The sequence below is a fragment of the Tauraco erythrolophus genome, chromosome 12, assembly GCF_009769465.1.
Source record: "Tauraco erythrolophus isolate bTauEry1 chromosome 12, bTauEry1.pri, whole genome shotgun sequence".
In the NCBI taxonomy this organism is placed as follows: Eukaryota; Metazoa; Chordata; class Aves; order Musophagiformes; family Musophagidae; genus Tauraco; species Tauraco erythrolophus.
Genome location: NC_141476.1, coordinates 7161945 through 7181832, shown reverse-complemented (window position 1 = coordinate 7181832; position 19888 = coordinate 7161945). Strand labels below are relative to the sequence as shown.

At 39.9% G+C, this 19888-nt stretch overlaps 1 protein-coding gene across 1 annotated transcript in view; it reads left to right on the top strand.

Annotated features, from left to right (window-relative positions):
• Positions 1–19888, top strand: part of SLC25A26 (solute carrier family 25 member 26) — an 88194-nt gene that overhangs the window by 17488 nt on the left and 50818 nt on the right. Inside the window, exons 4-5 of the mRNA XM_086619005.1 lie at positions 2740–2844; positions 4253–4300. Coding sequence (XP_086475131.1) covers positions 2740–2844; positions 4253–4300 — 153 coding nt within the window. The remainder of the gene's footprint in view (positions 1–2739; positions 2845–4252; positions 4301–19888) is intronic.

Here is a 19888-nt window from a genome sequence, read left to right as displayed (position 1 = left end):
AAACTGGAGAATTATATTGCCTGCCCTGGGAAATACGGAAAGAGCTTATAGGGCAGCACTCATTTTTCCTCTGAACTTTGTCTGTAGGATCTTGATTCTGTCTTTCTGCTGTTATTGAAAGACTGGAATAACTCCTGGCTCCAGAGCTTGCTTGGAAAAATGAGTGTGGCCTCTATAAACAGGGTGCTGTTGTCTGATGCTTTAATGTTGGCCGAGGTAGCTGAGGGCTGCTGCTGTACCCTCTCCATGGCTGGCTCTGCAGATGTCTGACAGCTAATTCGTCACAGGGTCATCTCCAAAACTGGTGGGATGCACCAGGAATAGCTTGAGTTTGGCAGGCTGTATTGTGTTTTTCTGCGGCAAGCAACAGACTACATCTGTGTGAACAGCCCAAAGATTAAAAAGCAATTTCTTCCTGGGATCTTGGTGATTAGGGAGGTGAATGGGCTCCCACTATGCAAGGTCACATTATTGTCCATCTTCCCTGTCTATTTATCTCGCAGTCGATGCAGGTAAAAGCATGTAGGACAGTTACTGTGGAGCAGCCATGCAATTATATCTTTCACCCTTGCTCTGTAATTTGCTTATAGCTTTCAGGTGTCTGAAAATGTAAGTACTAATTCTTTTGGTGCAGTGTTATCCCGCTGCTGGAACAGATTTAGCTAAGAAAGCAAACGGTGGAGATGCACGTTGTGTTCTCTTAACTTGGGCAGCGTTACCTGGAAGGCGTTACAGTGACTGAGATCTGAGCGTAATAGATCGGAGATTTTTCCGCACCCGTCTGTCCCAGGTTGTTACTTTTTTTAACCTTATGGGCTAATAAGGCACGTGTGAACTTAATCTTACGTACTTCCCTTTAGAGACCCGTGTTTGACTGACATCAAAAGACTGCTCAGATTGTTTTTTTTAGTGAGGTACACATGTAAAAACAAACAAGGTGACACGTTGTAAGTTCAGGCGCACAGCGAAAATGTCACCGTTCAGTCTGATGTTGGCAGTTGCAGCTCGTGGCTTTTCTTGTACCACAAGTGCCCTGTGGAGCCCACCTGACAGCACAGCCCGGGTGACACGAGCCTTTATTTCCTTTCATGACAGCACAATGTAATCACTGGTTTTGTTCTTGTGCAGCCACAGGTTCCCTTGTAAGCGCAAATTCAAATGGGAAAGACATCAAAGTTAATTTGAAATGAAATGCACCCCAAGTAGTCTGGGGGAAATGGAGACGTTACTTTATAGCCACCCTTCTCCAGCCAAAACTGCAGCACCCCAGATGTCAGGAAGCCACACTGTGCTCTTTGTCTGGTCTTGATTGACTAGATTGTTTTCATCCAAACCTTTTTAAAGCTTTCTTCCTGCTTCCGTATTTTTAAGGAATAAAAAGCTAATATAAGGACATGGAGTGTTATGAAGCATGAAGTTCTATAAATATTTATGCTGAACCATCAAAAAACTTGACAGTTCTTATTTTCTTGACAGATTGGGGTCACTTGTTATTTTTGACCCTGAGAATTGAAGAGCACATGGAGTTAGATCTGTTTGTAATGACTTTTGGATATTGTTGTCTGGTAAACTTGTAGGAATGTAACAGGATAACAGACTTTTTCTTGGTCTCTTTGTGAAAATGGAACTTAAACCTTGTACTGTGTTACCCACAAATGACCACTCAAGTTACTGCCTCTGTGCAGTCTGGCAATGCCTGAACTTTATTTGGCACATGTGGGATCTGAGGTAGCAGCTTGGTTTGCCACTTCAGATGGACAGCTTTCACCGAGGTTGCTCTTGACTTGAAGTACTCGGTGATCACCTTTACGTCTAGCAACCACAGTGTGTTCCTGAGCCTGGCACAGGATGGGATTGAGGAAGACTAAAAATCTGGCAAAGGTGTCTCCAGTGTTCTGCTGCCAGTCCCAGAACTGCCTTAAGTATCCCTGGGGCCAATTGAAGACAAATTCTTAAAGGTTTGTGCTGGTGAACAGGCATTTTCTAGAGAGATGAGAGGCTTGTAACCCTCCAACACCTCAGGATCCTCATTTCTCACAATTATGTGCACAAAAGCTTAACTCCTGCCTGAAGCTGAAGTGGCAGGTGAGCGTTTTAAAGCCAGGTCTGGCTTTTTCAGAAAAGCTGAAGCTTTGTGGCTGCAGCCACGTTATTGCATGCAGCTGCAGGGGCCTCTCTTGCCTAGTAAATTCATTGTGTAGGAAAGAATCAATCCAGTGCTTCACCTTGAATGAAATCCAGTGTGTGCTTTAAGGTAAACCTTGACTATATTTGTGTGCAGCTACAGCTAACCAGAGTGTCTCTTGCCGTCAGTCACTAGAGGGCACAAAGGAACTACCTAGGAAAGAAGTTTCTTGTTCGTCAAGTCCTGAATCTCCAGTTTAGATCTGTGAAAGTGGAGGGAAAAATTCCTGTGCCTGCTGAAAGACAGGATGGCTTCAAAATTTTGGTTTCATCAGTGGTTTTCTCCACCCAAACCTGCTTCTGGTTTGGAAGTTAAAAATTTCAAGGGTACTTCTGTTTTTCTGTTAGTACTATTTTGTGTTCAGAAAGTTCATAGCTCTCTGAGCAAATACATAAGCTGTTCATGAACAGATTTTAAGTTCAAGTAATCTAATTTAAAAAATTATTTCCTTGTTTCTCAGGTTTCTGTACTTGGAACAATCTCTGAATGTGCCTGCTATATGAAAAGTAAGGCAGCAAAAGGAATTGCTCTCTGAACGTACGGTTCTTTTGCAGGTTGCATGCCTCATACGGGTTCCATCTGAGGTTGTCAAGCAAAGGGCCCAGGTTTCTCCTTCCTCCAGTACTCTTCGGATTCTCTCCCACACCTTGTATCATGAGGTGAGTTCAAAGCAAAATTTCAAATGCTTCATTCTTCTCACTTAGTGCCATACATGTCCAGAAGAATTCCTACAGCTTTATTCCACTTCTGTGCTCTCCAACACTTTCTCATCTATTCTTCTGTTGTTAAAAGCAATTGACATATGTTTGAGGAAGCCAAACCTCCACCATGTGCATGCACTTACATGCACACTCTAAACCATTCTTTTTCCTCCTGTTTTTATATAGGGTACCTACATTTTTTAGAAATAAAAGGGATTTAGCTTTCCAGTTTCCAAAGCTCTGCTTGCATTTATGCAAACAATCCTTGCCTGGGACAACGGAACCTTGAGTCTCTGTATCTAGAGTTTGCTGAATGATTTCCAGTTTTTGAAGCAGGCTTTGGAGGGGATGTCCTAAAGGTGTTATTTCAGAGAGGCTCTGTGAGAGCTCTGAAAATGAGTGCTCATCCAGTATTGATAACTTTTGAAAAATAAGGGCTTTTGTCATCTTTTCAGTAGTTATACTGTTCCTTCCTATAAAAATCTGTTCGCCACTGTTTTTACTGAGTCTCGCAAGGGACATTTTTCAGGTTGTGTTCTGTAAAAGAAAGCGGCTCCTGAAAACGCTGTGGGGAAGAAATATTATACAAATTTCTATGTGTAAAAGCCAGGAAAAGGAATACATAAATATGACCTTTAAATGATCCACTTGATTTTTATTTGCTTGTAAATTAAAATTATTGTGATAACCCTGCACAAGAGGGTCTCTGAAACTTTTCTGTGAGTTGGTCATTCTGCTCTAAAAGCTGGTGCTCTTGAAACCACCTGTTTTTCCCCTTCTTTGTAACTGGCCAGAGAACCATTAGACTTGCCAAACACCGGAATAAACTGTCCGGTAAGATATTAAACATAATTTTCTATACACTTGTAACATTCAAAACAATTAAAGTTTTATTTTTTCAGTTGGTTAAAAATACAAAATATTTGTCTTGATAAAAGCTCTGAAGCAAGGCTAAGAAGGTGGACATAAGAAGCTGTCATCCTATGAGTTCATTTTGCATGGGCTGTTTAAACAGCAAAGTAATAGTTTCAAAATGTTTATGGAATAGTGGATACTTCTAAACCAAAATATTGGGCAAGTAGAGTTTGAAGTAGTGTTTTTCTGTGCCTTCTTGACCATTTAATTTTAGCTGTAAGGGGTATATATAACTGAACAGAGGTTAAATAATCTTTGAAATGAACATAAAACCCTCCGGCATTGTAAATCGTGAACACAGTATACGATGTTATAATCAATACAGTCAATTTGCAAGAAGTTCAGGTCTGACACTCAGTAAGGCTGTAATGCTTACCTCGTAATCACCGATAAATTGTGCTCTTTGGCAAACTAATTCCTATAGCTGATGCTTTCTTTTGTTGGTTTACAGGGTATTCAAGGACTTTATCGGGGTTATAAAAGCACAGTATTAAGAGAGGTAAAACACTTGTCTTTCTCTTTTTTTTTTACATTGATTCCTTTGCCTTTGTTTTCTAACGAGATTGTAGTACAGTTGACATCAATTGCTCTAAGCATAAGCTATAAATTGTAGTGTATTTTCATTCTACATAAGTTACTAGTCTGTAATTTAAATAGAATACTGATAATGTGCACTAAGAAAGCCTGGAATACATACAAAAAGTCATCTATCATCCTATCTCAGTTCTGTTGCTGCTAAATCGTAGAAGGATGGAAATATATATATATATATTAACATGATGAAAACCATAAAGTAAAGTACTGGAAACTTCCTCAAGTCTTGTGATTGCATCATGTGAAGTATGTATGCCAACAATGGTGAACTGGTGGCATCAGGCCAAGTTTGGCACAGATAGATTTAGGCTTTCTTTAAATATATTTGTCAGCAGATGCCAAGAGATGGTCTGTCATCTGTATATAGGGAGGATTGTGCACTCTCTTTTTTTAAAAAAAAAAAAAGTGTGAAAGACATGCATTTAGTCTTCCAGTCTGTAGATGTGATATGGCATTACTTAACTCTAAATCAGAAATACTTCACTGTTGGAAAAAAAAACTGGAGCTAAAAATATTTTGGCCTGCTTTATAAACGTACTGTGAATTACAGGATTAGTGTCATGAAAGTGTTTGATATGCTGTGTGAACTGATGGCAGATTATAAAAGTAGTAGAAAAACATATTCATGAGCTCCCAATGTAAACTGTTTCAGAATCAGATCCCAGGAAGTCGTCTTGACTTGACAAAGCAGAAGTTGTACTATGAGTACCTCAAAGAAAGAAACAAGGTTCGATTCCTATGAAAATGTAACAGCTGTTGTCCAGGAAGGGTTCCTTCCTTACCATGGTCAATGTGGTATGTGTGGGTTTGTGCTCTCCTTATATAACTCAACTGAGCAAACTAGATTTGAATCTTGGCATCTTTTGTTTTTTAGACACAGGATCAGATCTGTTGGCTGTGTTGCCATTGATAATAAAGCCCGTTGCAGAGGCTTTTTAAGCCTTCATTCAGTAGTTCTGCTTTTCAAAGCCTTTCTTTATGCTGAAAACTGGTTTTAAGACAGTTATGTTAGCCAGCTCCTGTTATAATTACAGAATAAAGGTGGATATTGCCTAAAATAAGAAATACTAAATTTAGTGTTCCTTAAAAGTGCTGACAAATGATAATGCACTGCGGTCTATTTTAGCAGTTTTGAGTGTTTAAAAAATTAGTTACTTGTGCAGAGATGACACCTGCTTTTCTGAAATGTAACCCCCACCGTAGCTTCGTCCTGTACTTATTTTCCAGCTCACTAAACATGTTATTCACTCAGATTTCACTTCTTGAAGACAGGCAAAAAAGGCCAACGAATCATTTTGATTTCTCTGAGGTATTCTGAATAAATGAATAAATTTAGATCCCATTGAATACAGATTTTGCATACTAACAGGTAGATAAAACACATGGTTACTACTGGGTGTTATTCTCCTTAAAATTTGTTTTGACATATGTCAGGGTGGTAATTAATTTGCAGACCATATTCATGGCATAGTGTGTGACCCTGCTGAGATAACTTTGTTTACTCAAAATGGCAGCGCTTTGTTGGAAATTTAATGGAGGTCTTCTCCATTATGTATATTCATAAAAGATCCTTCAGAACTGATTTCAGTTGAAGTATTGCTTTTGGGGAGAATCTGTCCAATAGAATGAGAAATAAATGATTACAAAATGAAATGTGCTTTCTCTTCAAAATGAAACAAATCATAGTTGATGTTTAAAAAAAAAAAAATAAATCTTTGAATTTAACAGTGTTAAGACCGCTGCATTTTTCTGACACTAAATATTGTAAAGCAACGTCCACTTGAGTAAGAGCAGCGTAATGAACCTTCAGCTGGAGCTGTTGGAAGCCTGACATTTAATCTTGATATTTTCCCTTCTCTTCAAGTATACTTCTTCCTTTAGGGAAAGTCTTTATTTTCAGATAAAAATCTATATTCATTATTGGATACATCCAGGTAGCTGCATAGCATATATAGGCTGATATTTAGTTCCAGCTGACTTTTATACTTACGTAGGCTTCTTTACATGCTGTATTCTTTACTCGCATAAACCCCTTTATTTAGTTACAGTGGAGTGGGATTTTTTGGATAGAGAGGCTTCAATGCATGTTTTTTTCATAAAAAAAAAATAAAATTGGAAGAGGCTGGAAATATTGACGCTTTTCAGATGATGATATTCTTGCACCGGCAAGATTATTGAGCCAGAATTTAAGAAAGATTAATTTTAGGTGTTGCATTGGGATATGATTTTACGTATCACATAAAGCAGATTTCAGTGCCTGGACAGAGATCTGCTTGCCAGTTGCTTGGCGTTAAGTGAAAATGAGTCTGTTTGTAAAGAGAGAGCAATGTTAAAACACCATCTTTTTACTGTAGCACAGTAGATCTTTTCAAGACAGCCTTATTCTGCTCCATGTAATGTGCATTAGCTGCTGTGCTGCTTCTGTTCTGGTGCGAGGTAGTTGTTTCACCATTTTTGATTCCCACTCTTTCACTTACCCCTTTATCTTCTCATCAGAATACTTTCTGTACAGATGAATATTAAAAGAGAAAGAAGATGGCTAAATATGTGATGCTTTTGGAAATAATTTTGAGTGAACCTCAATGCTTGGCAGTTTTGGCTATGACTCTTTCACCTGCCTCCTTTTTGGTGCCTCTTCTCTCACCTCTCCGTTACATTTTGGTCTTTACATCCTCCTTTGATGTCGTTACACTGAGCTAATCCTAAAATCAAAAGGGAAATGAGGTACGGTGCATCATTCTGTTGGCAGTAGTTGCCCGAAAGAGACAGCTGTGCTCCAAGAGGAAAGCTTTTGTGATAAAGCACAAAGTGGGAGTATGGTTATTAGGCTGCTGAATGAGACTTTGGATAAATGGCAGAAATCGGAGGCTGTGAAACGATGTGGAATTCCCATGATGTCATTTCCAAAGCAAATCCAAGTGAGAATTGTCCTTTCCTATGGTTGTAGTGTACCAGTGTGGAAACTGGTTCGTGCTGCTAAGAACAGTCAATGAACAGGTAAATTTATTCATGTTTTCCACAACAGAGACAAGTTCATTTGTAAAATCTCCAGCCATCTTATAACAAGGCAGGAGCAGGCTATAAATCCACTGTAAATCCTCCAGAATTTCTTAATGGGAACGTAGTTCAGCTGCTGAGATTTTATATAAGCAAATGGAGCCAGATTTTTAATTCCTGTATAATTCATTTTATTAACTATGACCAAGTAGAACATCTGTTAAAATTCCATAATGTTCAGTTCATGGGAAAAAAGAGAGAAGCCCCTGAGTTCCCGTTGGAGCTTTTCCATTTCCATTAATGTTACAGGATTCTAGCAGATGTCTTAAAGGACATGATTATGAACGAGAGGACAACACGAAAGAAAAGGAAGTGCCTTGTCCAGTTTCCCTGTGTACAATAGTTCACTGTATGAGTTACTTCACCTTCTCGTGTCTCTGTGCAGCTTCGCACAAGCAGCGAGTTCCCGCAGTTTGGAAGGACTGAGTGAGCCCTGAGAGGGTTAATCTGTCACTTTAAAAAATACTGCAGATGGACTGAGCCCTGGCCCAGAAGTAAATTAAAAAGTAGCTAAAATTAATATTAACCTCTTCCCTAAAGACAGAGAGGATGGACGGAGGACGACTGGCTCTATATAGTTGACAGATGTCTAGAAAGGAGACTGGGAATGGCTTCCAAGCGTCAGTCTTTGCTGTGCAGGTAGCCCTGAGTGAGCTTGTCCTCTGTGTTGCCTTTTCTGAGACAGTTCAGGCTTTCTGCTTGTGGTGGCCTCCATTCAGGCAGAGATGGTAATGATGCTTTTCTTGAAAATGTTGTTTCAGAACTCATCTCAGAGCCCTGAGTTTGAAAGAGAACTACTGGTCGATTTGAACCCACTCTTGCACAGCGCACGCTGTTGATCTTACATTCCATGAGATAGACTAGTCATTGCTTTGGGGAGTCCTAGTTTTTTAAGTTAGAACAGTTATGGGTTGGTTTGAGGTTTTTTGTTTTTGTTTGTGTTTTTTTTTTTTTTATTCTTTTCAATGTATGTATGTTGGAACCGTAAGTGGATAAAGGCAGCCACTGCTGTCTTGGGAGGGAGTGCTCCATGCTGTATTAATTTTGGGGAGGAGAAGGACAGCTAGTTCAAAGTATGCTATCACATTAATGCGTGGCAGCAGTGTGACAAACAGGTAACAAATTCAGGCTCTTCCCCCTCAGGAGACATTATTCTTGGCTTTCTGAAATTGGGAAGTACAGTTTGTTGTACGGATGCCATGGAACCAGTGTCCTGTTACAATGGGTGTGTATCTGAAGGGATATGGAGGACGCGCAGTGCAGGCTATGCAAACGGTGGAGGAGCTAGCTAAAGCAACCAGCAGCAAATGGGTGTTGAAGACACACCTGCTGCATTTTCCTTAACGTAAGGGGTCGATGAACAAAGGATGCTGAGATGGGTTTGTATAAAACTGTGAAACCCAGCTGAGATGTGTTGACCCTGTTGACTGAAGGAGGGAGAGGATCTCTCCTTGGGGCTGAGCTCGACAGAGAACAGTCTGCAAACAGGGAGCCCAGTTTGTTTATCTACTAGAGGTAGTTTTGCATGCTTTTCTTTTGTTAGGACATCTTTATATAAATATCCTGTTCTCCTAGCTGTGAGAGGATTTTTAAGTTTATCTCTGTTGCTGTAGGACAGAAAGAATGTTATTAATGCATTCTTTTACTTGCACAATTAAAACTTTGATCTTCTATCGTTCTTTGTGTATTACAGAGCAGATGTCGATAGAAATAGGCAAACAGGACGCTATCTTAATACAATATTTGGAAAAATAAACATCCTCCTTAATGAAATATGTGCAGTATCTGTCTTTTGTTACCTTCTGAGCTGGCCTTATTTTATTTTGCCATTCTAGATAGGTTAGGTTTAACCAGGAATTTGCCAGGCAGAATCTGTAACATTGGGGTTTTGACTTTTACTGAGCAGCCAGCATTTCTTTGGCTTGAGTGTTTCCATATAGAACAACAACAGTCTCAGGAAAGGGATAGGAACTGTAAAATTGATTAACTAGGTAGTCCCTGCCATGTGGAAAATTGTACAGAAGTTGTGACATGATTAATGAGAGGAAAGTTGAAAAATAAATCCCTGCTTTCTCCCCCTTAACACTACTATGTCTTGGAAAGCCTATCACTGGAGTTGTATCAGCTTTTGTATCACTTGTACACTTGTATCCGTCTAGATATTTATGTTCCAGGGATTTTCATTTTGAAAGGTGTATAAGGGTTGAAGGTAATTCTTGTGGGGTAAGAGCAGGAGACTTGCTCTGGGATAAGGGCTCAGGCCCATCCTGGCTCATGACCTGGAACACTGATAAATGAACAAAAGGAGTAACTGTCCTTCACTGTTGTAGGTTATGCTCATTACTTCTCCCTGCAAACACTGGAACAGTACTTGGAAATTGAAAGGGAGGTCTCAAAAAGCACTTATAAATGACTTTTACAGACCATAAAATAACCCTGCTTTTTCTAATTTACCAGTTGCGGGAAATAGGTTTTGTGACATGCCTGAATGGTGAATAAACTGGTCAGGGTAGACAGAGACCTAAAGCAAATTCCTTGTTGAAGTTTGAGGGAGTGGAGGTGTCTCTTTTTTTGTCAAGCATGTGCAATGATCTCAGATTTTCCAGTGGAACGCTCTCTCAGGCTAGGAGCAGTTCCACTTATCCTCGTTAGAATCAGGATGCAGCCATCCTTGCTGCCATCGATGTGCCGTTTACCAATGGAGCGTACAAGCACTGCATCTGTCTGACGTCAGTGGATATCTTCAGATGAACAGAGTTTCATAAATGCAGAGTATTTCTGTATTTCGGAAACTACAGCCTTGCATCTAGCGTCTCTGAACGGCAAAACCACTTTGAAAACAAACTGTGCTCTAAAAACAGTGTACGTGATTTGATAATGGAGATTCTTTCCAAATGAATGTGTATGCAAGCAGAGTCTTGCAGGAAGCGAATTCTACTGCATGCCTGAAATAGGGATACTGTTTCCATAAGTTCTCTGAGCAGCTTACTAAAGCGCTTTTGCAAGAGCTGTTTTCTGCAGCATTCGTGGTGTAGGAATGTGTTTTGTGGGTCAGTAGCTTTGGCAAGAACAAGTTGGGAAGAAGAAAATGCCTGACTTTGTTCTGATTTTCTGCATGCTGTGATATATTTTTGTTTCTTTGGGTTTTGTTTTGGTTTTAATTTTAAAGAACCCAAGAACTATTTTATTTACCTTGACTGCTTTTGATTTTTAGATGTTTCGCAATGGTTTGGAGAGCATGCTCCACATGCTATCTCCATTGGAGAACGTGAATTTCCTCACTCTGTTTCCCCACTTAAATAAAATTATCTGTGACAAAGGATCAGGGAGCGGTTGCAAATCCCTCGTGAAGGAGAACATACGAAGAGCATCCCTTTCACTGGTGAGGTGAGACTGTAACAAGAGGGAGGACAGGCACCGAGAGATAAAGTCCTCATTGTAAAAGGAGGAGAAAAGGCTTAAAGTAGTAAAAGTACTAAGTAGCAAATAAAAGTGATTATAAGGGTATTTAAAAAAAAAAAAACAACGCTCTCTGATAGTGTCATTGGATGAATAACATCTCTAAAGCTTTCCAGGGCAAACTAAGGATATTAGAGTTAATGGAATAACTTTGAATCTTCAGTCGTCGTAGGCTGATAGCATGCCGCTGCAGTCAGAGAAGCCACTACATGTCTAGTGAGATTAGACAGTTGTGCCTACGTCTGTAAAAGTTGGCTGGCCTTAACACTTGCAACTGTTTAAAGGCAAAAAAAGAAAGAATCAAAGAAAAATTTATGGAATTTTTGGCTGAGTGATGTTTTTTAGTCTTAATTCCACAGCTACATTCCACTATGGACAACAGTATTTTGTCTGTCTAAATTCTTTCTGTAGTTCTCAGTGGGAGACAAGCTTTCCTGTTTCACTGAGTTGTAGAGTAATCCTACTGGTGGCTGATGGGTTGCTGGGCTGTAGCTGGGGAAGACAGTGTTCCATTCGTGGGTGAAGCAATTTCTGTATGCCTGTGCTGAAGTGGGTAGTTCTCTAACCTCAAAAAGAAGTGTGTGTGGTGTATCTGTTTATATAAAATCTGTACAAAGAGACATATGGATGCATGTACATGTAAAGTATGGTATTGTTTTTAATATCTTGTCAAGGTCTTGGACTCTCTGAAGCAACTAGTCCTATAAATGTGTGTGATTTGTCTGGAACAACAAGCAATTTAGCAATTTTCTAAAAGTACAGGACTGTCTTTCAAGGATGAAATTCTTGCCTGAAGTAGACCAAAACATGATTTTTACAGTGGAATACTTCCACAGGCAGAATCACGCTGCTGTCAGTATTAATAGCAATTATCTGGTTTTCATACTTGGGCTGCTACTACCTAGTTTCTATCCATCTGCTAAAGCCAGAAGCACGGTTTAAAGAATCAGCTATCCAAGATCAAAAGCTTTTTCCCCAAATTCCTGGTATGATGTTATCTCAACCAGCGGTTCTGCTTTAATGCAAAGACACAAGTGTCTGCTCTGGTTGAGAGACCTGAGGACATAGTGGGAGTTCTGGGGAGCGAGGCTGGCGTCGGACCAGGAGCTGAAGCTGTCAGCTTTCTGCTTGCCCTTGAGCTTGGCAGTGACTGAGAGCCTTTAGCACTTGGGAGTGTCCAGCCACAAATTGAGTGGTGGCTGTCATCTTGCTTTTCTCTTTTTATCAGAAAGATGATATTTTAATATTCTGTAGCTTGTTGCAATAGTTCAGCAAGAGCGAGGTCTGAGGGCATTGACACTTGGGATCCAGTGATTTGTCTGGGAGAGTCCTCCTCTTTCTGCTGGCAGCTTAGCACCTCTGTAGTTTGAATCGAAGCAGCACAAAGCGATGGGCTTTGAGCTGGCGTTCACAGGAGGGCCTGACATATGCCAGCTTCTGCTGGTTCTGGTACAGAGTAAGAGACCTCTGGCAGTGGGGTGAGGTAGGCAGTTGAGATCTTCTCTTAAATCATCCCAGCATTGAGTCTAGGAATCTGTCATCCCTATGCTCAATAGGAAAATCCAGGTCTGCATGTATCCGAAACAATGTGCCTGTCAGTGGTGCTGGTTTTGGTGGGAGCTTTAGCCCTTGAACTACCATTTGTGCAAGTTTTCAAACACAGTAGTGATCGTGATCTTTCATCTGTAGGTACAATAGCAGAATTGCAGGGATGTAGCTAAAGAATGTAGAAGAGAGGAAACTGATTTTAATCTAGACTGCTGCTGCTGAAACCTCGCTGCCTTCATTTGGCCACAAATAACTCCACCCAACCCTGACATGTCACTAGATTTTTATATATATATATATATATATGCATATAATACTTACCCTGTTACTTGTTTACATTACGTGTGGTATGTATGTATAAATAAGTATTAGGCATCTACTGAGAAATATGAAACTGGAAAGTTGAATCTGAAACCCAAAGGTTATGGTGAAGGTGGGAAAAAGAAACCAGATCTGCGGCAGAGAGCTGAAGTAATTTATTACAGTTGTAATAACGTTTGGAAGGATGGCTGGAGAGGCACTCGTGAGAGTCTACTGCAAGAACAGTTCTTCCAAGTGCTCGATACAGATCATACTTCAGTTTTTTTTGAAAGACTAGCTTATTATTATCTTGCAGGAAATAAGAATTGATTCGGCTGGTTTGAGTGTAGGAGAAGTGACTCCCAAAACCGAAAATACTGAAAGTCATATTTAGCTTCAGAATGTTTTCAGGGCCAGATCTGGCTGGTTTTAGCTAACGAATAGATGAAACAACTTTCCTACCTTGTTTAAAGGTGAATCTTGGGGCGTGCTAGCAATCAATCCTTATAGTAAAAGTTTTGGCTGTTTAAGGGAAAAGAAGTTAATGTTGGGCATGGGAACTTTTGCTTCTATTTAAAAAAAAAAAAAAAAAAAAAAAGGAAAAATTGTAGCACAGGGACCTTCTGTGTCGTTCTTGTTGTGGGCATATTGACTTCAGAGCTACGAGCTGTCATGCACTAGAGGGCACACGATGCTTGCGATTGCTGCAGTGCCAGCCCAAGGAAATGCCTATCTCAAGGGCTCTGATCTTAGGATAACCTGCGGATCTTGGAATTGACTTTGCTTTAATCCTGCCTCTCAGCCCAGTTGCAAAGGAAACATAAAATTTCAAATGTTATTAATTTTATTTGACTCTGGGGATTAGTCCCATTGAATTTCCTGGGACAAACTTGTGTGAGTAAATTGAGTGAGATTTAGTTTGGGAATGATTTTATAGATCCCTGTTTTTTGAATTTGACTAGGTTTTCATTTGATACGAATTGATTGAATGAGGTCTGTAGCATTCCCCATGTGTTTTTGCCCAGTGAAATAATGCCCATGTGATCATAAAGAAGAGAAAGGAGGTTGTATGATCACAACACATTACAGTGTCCATGCTGACACTTCATAGGTGTAGTAAGCTACTTTAAATTTTATTTTAGCATCACTTTTTTGCCAAGATTCTGCATTTCTTTAGCTTATCTGTTTTTAAGAAAAATACAATAAGCTTTATAATCTGGGATAATCCCCACATGGTGTGCACCTTAATTTGAGAATCCCATGACACTTTGTATGTTGGAAATGTATGTGGGGGATGGAACAGGAGAGCTGGGTGTAACATGATTTTCATTATTTTTATAGAAATGTGGGCAAAGCAGGCCTGGTGTGTATGCTGCAAATGGAAATAGTGTTATTAAACCATGCTCTTATCCCACTTTTATTTTTCTGTTAATTTTATAGAAGCCAATAAAGTATAAGGTCTGAAAATTTTCTTTTTTTATGCTGGTTGTATATGTGAAAATTTTTTCTTGCTTTTCAAAACCAGCAGGTCTAGCTACAATAAAGTAGAGCTTGGCCTGAATGTTTTGGCATCATGCTGCAGATACAGAAAGGCTCGGGTCACTCTGCTGGATCTGGCTATCCCAGGCTTGAATCTTTCCCAGTTAAAGGCTGCTAGTGATGCACATGGATTAATTTTTGTCATGAGTAAACTGAGGCCTGTCAATACTCTTTCAGACAGAATAAACTCCCCAAAAAGAGAGAAACATAAGCCAGGATACTACCCCTGCTTTCCATGGGAGAGCAGCTAGTACATTGTATTCTGTGTTTGCATTTGACATTGACAGTCTCTTAATTTTAAAAAAGAGCAAATAAAAGACGTGTTTGTACGTATCAGAGTAAATAATATGCTCGTACCTCAGTGGGAGGTTATCTGCGCCTTTCTTCTGCTGATATGAAATCTTGAAGTGCAAGAAAACTTTTTGGGAGTTTCATGAAATACAAGACCATGAGGCACTTAGCTGAATCTTGTCTTGTTGACTTGGAATGTACTGAATGCCAATTAAAGCAAAATTTGGCCCAGTATAATTTCGCCACTGGCTACATACCTCACAAGTTTTGGGTGGATTTTTTTTCCCCCCTTTTTCTCTAACCCTCCCAGCATTTTGCCTTCTGGCCTGTACAGCTGTGCTGCTGGTATACGTTCTATTTCTGGAAATGACCCATGCAGTTAGGTCAGTTTGTTTTAGCCTTGCTCCTTGTTGCTGAAGTAGAATAGCACATTTCCCCTGACTGCATGAAAGCCAGGGTAGACAGTCTTGATAAATATGATGAATGGGCCTCTCTGCTTTGCTCTGCAGCTGAAGGCTTCCTGAGGTTCTGTGTCAGCTGGGCTACAGCTCCTCAAACTAACCTTTACATAGAAAGTATGACTTAGGTTCAATTATGTTGTTAAATATATTTTCATTCACAGCTTTTGCTATGGGAAAGTCTTTGCAATTGAAATATGGTAATAAGAGTCCGAAGAGGTAGTATTGACAGGAAAAGCAATTCATAAATATGGGTGAGTTTGAATTTTTTTCCCTCTGTTTTGTAACCTGGAAGTTCGTAGGTTACATTTCCTGTGACTGAAGGTAAGTCTGGGGTTAGTGAGGTGTTTAATTCCTTGCCTTGATCAGCAGGATAGTAACTATGATAGGAGATAGCAACAAGTGATGGTAGCTTTGAGTGGATTATAACTTGTCAGTACATGGAATATATTTGTAGATTACCGTTATGTTTATTTCCAGTATTGTGACTTAAATGTGGTATTCATAGAACTTAACAGAAAATATCTTCTGTCACTTTTGTCAGAAGGGAAAACCAATGAAGTATCACATTATCGTGATGAGAAATGTTATCCAGAGACTCCAGCAGTTACGTGACTGCTTCTTCAAAAGTGGCATTGAAGAATATAAAGGGAAAAAACCCCACATTGATAGGAGTGACAATAAAATAAAATGTGTGACTGGCATCCAGGATCATTCAGCTTGCACCTCTCTATTAATTAGCAAACACTCACATTTGTGAGAGTGCTCTGTGAATTGTCCTTCAAATTCAGAGGCCAAACTTCTGCCCTGCATGTGTGAATTGCTGGCTGCTGCACAGGCTGAATCCCTCCAGCTTTCCTGGTGACTGCTAGGCAATTGTGATTGCAGGAGCACATCGGCACTCTCAACACTTGAGTACAAGTCTTAGTAGCAAATAATCCTCTTGAAGTTGTTCTCCCCTCCACTGCAATCAAAAGAAAGCTTTGTTAAGGCATTAACTAACAAATTAGCTGCTAAATACTGGTAATAACCTATTTCCCATAGATTGCTTTTTAATTATAGCCTAAGCTGTGTAATTCCTGAAATCACTTCTTTGGCAAACCAATGTTTGTGGTCGTTTCCAACCACTGTAACTAATTGGCAAAAAAGTAATTTTTAAAGTTTTTACTGGTATCAGAACACACTTTACTTATGTGTTCCTGCCTGCAGAAATACTTTTTCAGTGTTTCTTTTGACAGATACTAGGATTTTAATTTGAATGTATTGGGCTGTGCTGCAAAATGGTTGTTATAATTTTATCTACATGTACAATAGATATCCTTATTAGATTTTTAGATAGCATAGATATTTTCCACTTAACTGTTGCAAGAAACTTTTACTATGGGGGAGGAGGAATGAACCGCTTTATTTTTATACATATTGGTTAATGCAGACTATTTCTTTGCTAATCTGTGTCTCAGCAGCATTAGAAAAATAAATCGTGTAGTTTTGGAGGAAGGGGGTATTTTTTGTATATTCGTTGCTTTTCCTTCCATTTTCAATAAAGGCTGCATGTCTTCCAATATATCATTCTGCTTCCCTTCAAACCTGACTTTTTTGTAAGGAAGAACAGCCATCAAAATTGGCAAGCGTTAAGCTTGATAATTAGTTCAATATAGTGACCAATTCTGTGAATTATGAGTTCAAAGCAACATATGGACATGGATGAAATCAGATTTTGGCATTTCTCACTTAGATTGTTTCAGGACACTGCTGGTGCTTCTTTGATCTGTAAATAACAACTGCAGTTCAGTGCCTTGCTTAAAATACATCAAACGCATTCATGACTTTTGCTTTTACGTATAGACCTCACTTCTAGTTACAGTTTTGAATCAGATTAATAAACCTTTTTGTGATTTGAGATTTCCTAGAGAAAGCTGTCGAAGATATCTCTTTTCATTCTTCATGTTTTAAGAGAAGCAGCAAACATTTCTCTGCTTAGGTGTGCACCCCACACTACGTCAGCAGATGCTTTACGAAGTCAAAAGCGACCAACTCCTGTATTGCAGATCCTCTACAACCTGCTGGCAATGGGTGTCTTCATTTACACTTTCAGCAGTATACAACAAGTGAACCAAAGCTTTATTTTTACTGCACCATGCAGTAACTTACTTCAGTAACTCCTTTCCCTGTTGTAGCTTGCACATAGCAGCCTTTTCCCTAGTTGTGAACTTTTTGATGGTTTGAGCTGGGATGTGCCATCTAGCAGATAGTGACTGGAGATAACCAGAGGGGCTCTGTGTGTTACTCCTTAAAGATATACACAGGTGCTGATCTAGTTCCATAAGCAACATTGCCTTTCAAGAACTTGTTAAATGCACTACCTCTGGGCTTATCAATTAGTTATGAAAGGGCTGTATGATTTCTTGGTAGTAAAGGAACTTGGGGAATGCCACGTGGTTTTGCCATCTCGGTGTTTTGCCATCAGCTTTCCAGCCGGGTAACGCCATTGCTTCTAGTTTAACTCCCAATGTTTTGCTTGGAAAAGTTCAGCATTCAGCAGTAGTACAATGGAGGGTTTTTTTCTGCTGTGTAGTTACCTGAGTTCTGCACAAATCCCTAAGAGTTGTTTTCCTAGTGCTTTGGGGTCTACTGAGGTAAACTTCCTGTCCTATAGAACCGCTAATATACAACTTTGTACTCATTGAGAATTCACTGCAACCCTCCATGCCCCCAAAAAACCTATAAGCTTGAAACTGAGCTGAAAGACAAGCTGCTTTTCTAAGCAGCTCTGTCCCTTTTCTGTTTATAGTCCCTTGATAAGATGTCAGATACCTCACACTTGAGCATTTATTTCTATGGGTGGCAGATGAGAAAACCCAAGCAGGCAAGGCAGACTTTGCCTGACAGGTTTGGACCCATGTTTTGTCCAGTCCAGTATCTTGTCTCTCCTTGCAGCCGGATGTGAAATCCTCAGGGAAGTCAGGAGGTGGGAAAGGTGCCCTGCTGTGTTTCAGGCTCACAGCTGGCAGCTGTTAAAAGGCAAGCATTCAACCTCCTTCAGCAAGTCCTTGTTCCTACCAGCACCTCAACAAAAATGACTGTAGAAGTAGGTACTACAAATCCCAAATTTTTTCATTAACTCTTTTAAATGGATGCAGCTGGCTCAGAGATTTCTTACACCAATGATTGATTTTCTTTTTTTTTTTTGAGGAGGCAGCTTATATTTATTATCTAGGAAAACAAATTATCCTTCCTACTTATTCCTCATTTATCTTTCCCTTTCAGACCCTCCTCCAAAACGTCCCTATTTATTTCTGTATCCTGCCTTACAAGACATCATCTCACACAGATAAACTTCTAATGTTTGTAGGGCAAATCATGCTCCCATCAGTGTTTTCCTGCTGACTTCTCTCTCAGCAGAATTGTGGACCGACAAGTCGGAGCACAGCCCGAGGCCGTGTGTCTCCCAGACCTGTGTGGCAGGGGCTTCTCCAGGGTGACCACATGGTTGCTCCTCACCTTTGTTGCAAAGTCTTTTGAACACTGCAGTTTGTTGTGTGAAAAGGAATAACCAGAAGGACAGCTAACAAAGCTATGGGCAGAGGTTATTTCAGAAAGAGAAATTCTCACCATGAGAATTCTTGGCACCTTTGGAACAACTTCATCCCACACCTGCCATGCTTGGTAGAGGACTTCAGTTCTATGTCAAGGGCGGGGGGGAAGCTGTACACATCCGAAGAACCCTGAGGTATGTAGATATAGCATGATATGAGAGTTGACATCAAAATTCAGCTGGAGCTGTCACAAAACAGAAAACAACAGCAGAAGACGAGGAACACTTGAAGAGTGGGAACAGTGAGAACGCTGAGGTGCAGTGAAAGGAATTGATACTCTTAGCGTTGTGTAAGATCTTGGGTTTAATTCCAGACTTGGTCTAAACCTGACAATGGAAGAGTTTTCAACTGATTTTGTGCTTTCTTATGTCCATCGATTTCCCATTGGGAGCAATGCATTCGCTCGTGGACACTTGAGGGTTCTTGTCATGTACTCTGGCTGGCTGTGAGGCCTCGTGTTTTGCAAAGGGAACACCCTACAGAAAGGAAATGGGTAGCACATGTAATTTTCAACATGAGAAATGTTTGAGGATGCTTTCAGTGTGGTGGGTTTTTTTCTTGCCAGTTCTAAAGGCCTTTGGTTTCTGTACTGGCTTTTAAAAATGAAGAGAGAATGCCACTGCAGGGACCATCTGTCTTTGTGTTTTTAAGTCTTTCAGAAGTTTTGATAGACTCTGCATTTTCTAAGAGAAATCATTTAGTGAAATTTTACTCTTTAGCTTGACTGGTTTTGTATCATTGAGCTACTTAATTTTTATTTTGCTCAGCTAGTTGTTCAAGGTGTGGAGATTCTGGCTTGTCTGGTTGGGAGGAGATGGGCTCATTGGGCTTGGAAGTGGCTAAGAGGGTATGATGAAGAGCAAAAGGACAATGAGGGATGCTCTGAGAAGGTAAAAGAGGTGCCTCTGTTAGGGCTTTGGGATTGAACCTCAGCAGGATTTGTTTTGTAAGTTAATATCTGAAGCTTCTGGGATTTGGTAGAATTATATTCTGAAGAACATTATTCCTCTTTCAGTTGCCTCTAATATTTTTATCAAAACTGTATCCCACAAGATTATATTTTTTAGTTATTCTTTTTTTCCCCCAATTTATTTACCCTTTTGGTGCTCTGCAATGTGTGCGTGTTTTCTGAGAGCTAACACTTCACCTTAAGGTAATGAGTAGGAATTTCATTTTGGATTCACAGCTCTGTCACCAATGCACTCTATTGTTTTTCCACTTTGGTTGTAAGTCTAGACATGTGAC